Consider the following 8,956-nt stretch of genomic DNA (forward strand, 5'->3'; position numbering starts at 1 on the left):
TCCCACATTGGCTAGATGAAAGGCCAAAGACATGGAGGAGGCTATAAATAGGAGCTCCTCCCCTCATTTGTATTTACCCAAGCATTGAATCAAAGCATTCTAGTATTCAAGTGCTAATTATTCCTTTCTCTCTATTATTCTTCTTAAGAGTGTTTGGGGCTCATAAGTCCAGTGTTGTGAGGGGTAAGGCTGATTTAGTGCTAAGAAAGAGCGCTAAAGCCGCACGGGTGACTAGAAGAAAGTTAGTCCGTGACATGCCGCATCATCTCTAATATTTTCTTCAAGATAGGCGTGTATTTGATGACTTGTTTTATGAATTCTCTCTACAACACAACTCACACTTCATAGCCTGTTTTCCAACATATATACGTATGCATGCCGCTCACTCTTCCGACAAGTAGTATATCATAATATGTGTTAGAGTTATATTCAAATAGCTACATCACACCCACCTTTCTGCATTCAATAAAAAATAATTGTATCCGAGCAACTGATTTCTAAGGATTGAATACAAAAATTTGAGTTGATTTAATATTAATAAAGAAGCAAATTGAATAGCATACGATTACTACAGAGTATGACTGGGTTTAGAATGGCAAGAAAAATCATTAATTATACATTGTATGCTACATACAATATAAAATATATTAATATGATTAATGAATATATAAAAATATTTTATGATATAATAATTTGCAAATAAAATGACAGAGAGTGTATGAAAGAAAAAAAATTACAAAGCAGTGCAATATGGCACAGCTGTTGAAATTCCTAAAAAATGTTGCACCATAATGTATTAGTGACATTAATCCTATTTCTATGATATCAAGAAATATGATGCAATTGCAGATGATGAAAATAATGATGCAAATGATGTAAAAGATGCAATCTTTATGGTGCATGAATCACATGTAGTTTTACTTACACCGCCAGCCCCACAAGAAACCCCAAGTACTAGTTCTCTAAAATTGATATTTGACATTATTTTAGGGTTTGAAGCCATCTATGTTTAGGAGAAGAGTGAATGCTAGAACAACTGAGAATTGGTTGATCAAAATAGAGAAAATCTTGAAAGGCATGACGTATCTTATTGATAGGCAAATATCTCAGGTCATCTTTGTACTAGAAAAAGAAGCAGAATGTTGGTGGATAGGCCAGTGTCTAAAAAAATTTGAAGATCAACTCAAGGAGCAAGTTATTTGGGATGAGTTCAATGAGCTAGTGTTCAAACATTGATTTGTTCCTCCTGTTCCAAAAGCAATTAAGTCTTATAAATCTGACTCGAATATCAAAGTTTGTAATACAATATGAGATAGAACTTACATCATTGTCAAGAAAAGATTCACAACTGATTAGTCCGCCAGGTAAGAAATGCTACAATTTTTTAGAAAATTAAGGGATCAATTGCATCGGCCTTTGATTCCACTTTTCATCAAGAATTTTGTTGAACTAGGGGATGGTGAGAGACTCCTAGAGCATATGTCCATGGTGAGACATAGGAGAGAACATTAATTAAAAAATGCCACTTGAAAATAGGGGAGGCGGTCAATTTACAGAAAAATAAAAGAATATTTATGAACAACAACAAAAGCAACAACAATAGGCTGGCCAACGCGCAATTATAGCTGGGCTGCATGTAGAAAGCCACATTCAAAAAAATGTTCGATGAACTCTAAGAAATGCTCTCTATGTGAGGACAAAGGCCACATAAAACATAATGGTCCAATGATTGTGTAGGTTGAGTACAATGAAGAGTTCAGAAGATAGAGCAAGCAGGGGGTTAAAGGCATACTTCAAATAAATTAACTTTAAAGGAAAAAGGTGAACCATCCAAACACACTATGAAAATAACATCAGATCAAGTTTTTATTTAGTCGTCTCCAGAAGCTAAAAAAATTTTAGCTGTGGTTATAGGTATGATTAAAATTTTAGAAGTGGTTGCTATAGCACTTTTCTATTCTGGAGCATCACATTGCTCATGTTTGAGTTGTTATTTGTTAAATTACATCTAGAACCTATTCAATTTACTCTTCTTTACATGCTATGCTACCTACCAGTGATAATATGTTTGTTAGTACTCCATACTCTGTTAATATTGCGATATCTAGTTGAATATTCAAATTTCAATTAATTTAACTACCAAGAACCGAGTTTGATGTGATTTGAGTATGAATTAGCTAATTAAATATTATGCTACTACTGCATACTGGCAAAAAGATTAGTTTCCTCACTCATTAATTGTATCAAAGTAAACAAACGGAGGAAGGCTAGTGAATTAGTATTTTCGGCACAATTAGAAGCAATCAAAAAAGGTTGGTGATAGAAGCAGTATTCCTATGAATCTATGATGAATGAGTATTTTTATGTTTTCTCTGAAGAGCTTGCCAGTTTGCCGCTAGAAGATTGATTCTCTTTATAATCTATAATAAGGTTCAAATCAAAGAATTAAAGCTCCCATATTCATAAGATTATACTTCATATATGAATATTGAACAATAAATCTACAACTCTCTTCCCTCTCATCAAACATAATCCCATCTCCAAATTTTTGAGAAATTTCAATTATCAATCCTCTATCCGGCCAATTTGCTATTTTTGCTTTATTCTTTTTTTAGGGTTTCAATCCAATCTTTATAGGGTCAACCTAATTATCATTCAAATCTATGTTGGTCGAACAACACATTGAAATCTTGTTATATTAGAAACTTATTACATGTTTATGTAAATCATTACATCTCTTAAACTTAGTTTTAGTTTAGGGAGATTAGATCCTCATTTTAATTTTATATTAATAATATATTTGTTAAAATAGATAAATTCAGGAATACAAGCCCATCAAGCACCATGCTGGCAACTATCACAAGGCCAGCGAATCACCCAAAATCTTTCAATACGGCCTTACTCCTATCCAACAATCTAGAGTCCACCTCTAAATTCCATCATCATAATGTACCCATACTAAGTTTCAACATGCCACCCATGTGTTTACAATACAAAGGAACCATGAGACAACACTAAATTACAAGATTAACTATCAGCCTTATGTTCATCAATAACTAAAAGGACATAGATCATATAAACAAAGTTATTGCATGCATATGTACAGCACACACAGATACAAAATTATGTACACCCTTGAACTCATGCAAAAGTTACACTTACAATAAGAAAAATGCCAACTATTATAGTATTTACACACCGTTGTGCACTAACAAGGTCACTCCAATGACTTCTCTCCTTCAACAAAAAGCAGCACCCTCCACACATGCACATTGAACACACAAAAGCAAAATTTTAACCAACCAAAAGATGACATCATATACCCTTAACACCTACAAGTTTTTTGCACACATGCCCAAGTCCCACCTCTAGGCCCCTTCAATTGGTCAACAAACTCTGTACCACTCTGTATTTCTTTGTCAATCTTTTGATGCCTCTCTATGTTGCTATCATGCACTTTGTTTGTTTTCCTTTGTTATCTTCACTAAAGGATACCCCAAGAATAGACATAATTAGGGAAACATCATTTGACAGCCATCTGCAACTATAAGCAGTACGATGCTGCATGCACACTAGCCCACATTTGCAGATGCGGTCAACATAGTCCAGCAACTTCGCCAACTACATGTAGCACCACAACCACAAAAGCACATACTAAATTGTTCCCGCAAATTGTACCATACACAGCCACCCATGAGCGAGTGACTTTCTGCTAAACATCAATATTTGATTTATCCTATATTATCTTAAACAAACAAAAAATGTAAGGAAATCAGCTAATGCCTAGTCCGTCTCCCAATCATCAAAACTATAGCAGCATTGAGCATCACAAAACCTCTATTCTAGACTTGGAGAAAGTGTTTCAACTACTAAAAAAAGTCTATCAATTATTCCTTTGTATGCTTTCAAAGATGCATGGATGGCCAATTGCATCTTTTATCCCTTTTTATGGAAAGTGAGCTTATAACGAAGGGATGGTCACGGATCACGAACATAACTTACATGAATAACTTCGGATAACATCTAAGAAAAAGATAATAACCTAAGCAAAAACAGTGTTCAGCTCCCATCAGCCATGCAAGGCAACAAGGACAAAAACAAAACCAGACATACTCTGGCCAACAAACAGGACCCCAAATCCATAAGAAGAATAGAGCCCTATAGTTAGTGCACGTGATAAAGATTTAGCATCTGAAAGCAAACAAAGAGTATAACCATGACACACTGCAACTCGATCTTTCAAAAACAACTTACAAATGTGATTGTACGAGAGATGTTTTTTTCGTTCCATCTTAGCCAAGGCATGAGCATCCTCCGTTAACCGCTCCAAGAACAATTCCTACACCACAATAGGAACAAATACATCATATATGGATACCGCAGGAATCTGCTTCAACGAGTTATGTCATAACCGACAGCAGAGAGCCAATATCCAGCTAAATGCCGAAACTGTAACCACAGAAGCAAATTAAAGTTACGATCTATGGATTGGCATGCATAACCTCAAATTCTCCCAGTGCGTTCTCGTTCGCGTTTACTGTTGCCCAACGGAGTTTTTTAAAGAAGAATGACATCGAAAGGAAAGAAATAAAAGTGGAGCAGATGTACATACAGAAGCTTTATTGATTATAAATACGGCATCAGCAGTGGTGCGGATTTCTGCAGCAGCACCACCACGAGCACCACACTCGCCGCGAACAAGGCGCCACACGCGGCTCATGGGAAAGCTGCATGATGCGCCACCAGAAGCAGCAGGTGTCGCCGGAGGACCGGAGGAGGAAGAGCCTGTGGCATCCAAACTCTGGTTGGACTTCTTCTTCTTGGCCGGCGCCTCAGCGTTCTCCATACCACCAGAACCTCCCGCCTCCTTTCTCTTTATCTCCTTCGGCAACGATGCCACCTTCGGCATGACTCCTGAGTTAGGGCTGTCAATGAACAAGCTAATATTCACAACAAATTTTTATTCACAACAACTTTTTATTAAAAATAAATAAAACTTACACACTTCCAAGGGTTTACAGTCACTATGAGAGGATTTTACACACCAGTGGAAGACTTCTTATGGCAAACTGGGTCATTATTAAAAATAAATAAAACTTACACACTTCCAAGGATTTTACACACCAGGGGAAGACTTCTTAGGGCAAACTGGGACCACTATTTCAAGCCGGCACAGCCTAAAATGTAACCAAACTTACATAGATGTAAGCGGACATCAAACTTAATACAATATGACATAAAATATATGTCGTAAGGATAACACATTCAGAGTAGTCTACTAAAATAAGAAAAAGGACATCAAACTTAATACAATATGACATAAAATATATATCGTAAGGATAACACATTTAGAAAGTAGTCTACTAAAATAAGAAAAAAATAGTCCGCTATCATTAGTGGAAGAAAAGGAGCTCAAAGTAGATGTGGTTCCCCACCACACAAAAACTTACAACCGTCGCATCGATAGTTGAAATACGTGGGCTACCCCACCAACTTTTGTTGTAGCCACCATGGTTGGAAGGGCTTACACACTAGTTCTCGTCAAAAGCTGTTAAAATTATTGTTGTTACATGTCGCCATCATTAAATCGTGGCATTTGATCACTTGGGTTATGGGTTATGATATGGGCTAGCCCTTCGCTAGCCCAATCTTCAGAATCGCCCTTCGATTCGTCGTCTTCACTTTTGTGAATTAATCATGTTTAGAATAGGTTCATGAACTAACTTTCGCAGGTTTCAATAATTATTTTCTTAATCTGATTCATATATTCATAGGTATATTTTGTCTCGAATCACTCAAAAATCTCAGAGAAATTATTTGTCTCTACAGAATTAGATAGAGAGATATTTGCGGCTTCATATTTTTGCAAAATTTTATTAATTTATTTTAATTTATCTTTCTCAATGATTTGAGATCACCATTTAATCCAAAACTGCTTTTATAAACCAAAGTAAATTAAATTGATCTTTTCCTTGACAAATTCTTTAAGACCATATCAAGGGATTTGGCAACCTATAAATAAATGGGTTAGAGTTTAACCATTTGCCACATCATCATTTTTCACATTCTTTAATATTGGGTACAGATCCACCCAATATTCATATTTGTCTTCTATTTTATCTGGCAAAGTATTAAACTTTGCACCAAAATATTTCGAGCATGAGCAAAATCATGTTGGAATATCTTTATTTGAAATAAACATTAGAGAATGCTTTGTCTTAGAGTTTGTCAAATAAAATGCCTTCATTATAGTATTAACATAATTTCAGTAATTTATTAAAATTTTGTGTTGCAAGTTAGATGAGAGACTGATTGGTCAATCTTGATATGGGTTAAGTCCTCAATCACGATAATGGATAATGTTGCTGCATAACCCATTTATTATACAAAATATCTTCATTTGCTTCATGAGAGACTGATTGGTCAATCTTGATATGGGTTAACTCCTCAATCACGATAATGGATAATGTTGTTGCATAACCCATTTATTATACAAAATATATTCATTTGCTTAATCAAAGCTGTGGTGTATAGCTATTCATTTTAATTGAATCAATGTATTTTCATATACCTTGTGAGTGAAATGAGATTCAATAGGAAAAGCAGCTCTACCCAAATATCATTATGCTAAAAAAGGCATTGTCTTGATGTGGCTATCTTCTAGTTTAATTTTCAGAATATTTTGCCTTAGCTTCTTAGTTAAATAAGATGATTTATAAGTTACAAAAGCTAATACTTATTTTATGGTTTTAAGCTTTAGAGCTACAACCTCAAATGATTCTCCAATTTCTTATGTAGGAGGAATACCATAAAAGTGTTCGTGTAGATCAATTTAACCTTTAGACATTAAACCTTGATAGCCTCGACCTCTTGAGGCACTTCAACCCCCACTCCTCGGAGCTCCATTAGAGCTTTTCCCTTGGGGTTGATCTACCCCCTGTTGATCCCTACAAAAATTCACAAGTAATAAATTCAGGTAAAGTGTTAGAGTCGGCAAGAATGAATTCAAATTCAAAATTGAAAAATAGTCAATTAAGCTTACCAATGAAAACATATTCATTTGGATACTAGATTTTTAAAATCCTTTCGAATAATATGTTTTACTGCAAAACAATTGATACACAATAACGGAGATAAAAAATTGTATATAATTATAAAGTATTTGGTTTGACGTTGATTAAAAAATTTATTAGTAAATTATATATTTCTATTTATAGGAATAATAGAAGCATTACAGATGTTAAGGCTAAGAAATTAAATTTTTTCTTGGAATAATTTTATTTTTGTTGCAGAAACAACTAATTCATTTTTGTGAACAAACTACTTTAAAGTACTTAAATGTATAATATGTTCATATATTTCTTAGGAAGATACCAAAACGTCATCTATATGTACCAAAATATACTTTAGACATTGATTAAAAACATCATTCATGATATTTTGAAATTCAGATGGAGCATTGTTAAGCTCAAAAGACATCATGTTCCCTTCATCATGTCCAAATGGTGTATTGAATGTCATTTTGTAACGATCTTCTTCTTTGATTTATATTTGTCAATATCCTGATTTTAAATCAAATTTAGAGAAGATTTTAGCTTCTACAAGTCTATTAAGTAAATGGTTTTTATTAGAGATTGGATATCTTATACATTTTAGAATTGTATTTAACGGTTTATAATTTATGACTGGTCGAGGCTTTCCTCTTTCATTTTCAGCAGCTTACATAACATAAAATGAAGTGAAACTCCAAAGAGAATATGAGTTGTAGACTAACTATTTATTTAATGGATCATTGATTTCTAACTTACATAGTCATTGATAGCTTTATTCATCTGACAAGATCTTGCCTTAGTTGGAATATATCTTTCATCAAAATTATTTTCGTATGGTAAAGATACACAATGTATTATATGATTCCAAAATGATATCGAATTATTTCCACATATCGTAGTTTGAAAAGTTGTAATCATTTCATTAATTTTTTGTTGAACTTTAGGTTCCTTTAATTTATCAAAAATAGATTTAGTTTTTATTTCTTCTTTTAGATAATTTATTTGAATGCTTTTATTTTTAATTTTATTCATTTTAATTAGTATGATTTCTTTAAGATATACTATAAATTGAAATAAACCTGGCTTATTATATACCAAACAATATATACCCTTTTATATCTGTTTTTGTTATAGGCATTATTTTTATTAAAAATGATGTTCCTAAAATAATATGTTAATAAGGTCTTTGACAACTAAAAATGAAAGTGGGATAAAAATATGATTTTTACAAGTTGTTGCATTCTTTATTTTATATTTTATTTTCATTCTATTTCTACTAGCAGAAGTTAACATTATATAGCCCTTCGGCCTACGAACGTCATCATAGCTCACTACTACACTTAACCAACTACAATCACTACAGGAATTTAGTTTATTACCGACGGTCTAATTCCACCGACAATAATGGATAAATCGTAGGTAATATATTCACCTAAGGTTTAGGTATGACAAAGTTGACATAACAAAAATGTTTGTTGGTAATTAAATTACCAATAGATTTAACGATAGTTTACATTAATCGACAGTTAACTGATGTACCATAATCATCACTATAGATTCAAAAGCATGCCACATTTAATTGTAGCTTGACCGTCAGTTATATAACTGACGAAAATGTTCATAGGAAATGTGTTACAGTTATGTCAGAAAAGTATCTCGATTTTATCAGTAAATTGTCGGTAAACTGTTGGTTAACAGTGGAAATTTACAGTCGGCTTTGTCTGTAGCAAAAGTGCAGCACTTTGCCCGGACGTCGCTTGTTTGATGGACTGTTGGAAAATTGTCGCTTAATCAATAAACCATCGTAAAATCGTTGATAAGCCGTCAAAAACATGTACTATCAGAAAAAAAAACCCTCTTTCCTTGCTACAATCTACACACATATCCATCAAAACATATCACAA

The 8,956-nt window shown here is 33.6% G+C and overlaps 1 protein-coding gene across 2 annotated transcripts in view; it reads right to left on the reverse strand.

Annotated features, from left to right (window-relative positions):
- LOC110032905 overlaps window positions 1-5,195 on the reverse strand; it is a gene marked incomplete at its 3' end in the record, with an annotated part of 15,984 nt that extends 10,789 nt beyond the window's left edge. Inside the window, 3 exon segments of one of the 2 annotated variants that reach the window (XM_020736690.1) lie at window positions 4,255-4,339; window positions 4,613-4,925; window positions 5,125-5,195. In XM_020736690.1, the coding sequence (XP_020592349.1) occupies window positions 4,255-4,339; window positions 4,613-4,909 (382 nt within the window). 2 annotated transcript variants of the gene reach the window in all.
- Window positions 5,196-8,956: the final 3,761 nt, after the last annotated feature.

The sequence above is a fragment of the Phalaenopsis equestris genome, unplaced genomic scaffold (assembly GCF_001263595.1).
Source record: "Phalaenopsis equestris unplaced genomic scaffold, ASM126359v1 Scaffold001057, whole genome shotgun sequence".
Classification (NCBI taxonomy): domain Eukaryota; kingdom Viridiplantae; phylum Streptophyta; class Magnoliopsida; order Asparagales; family Orchidaceae; genus Phalaenopsis; species Phalaenopsis equestris.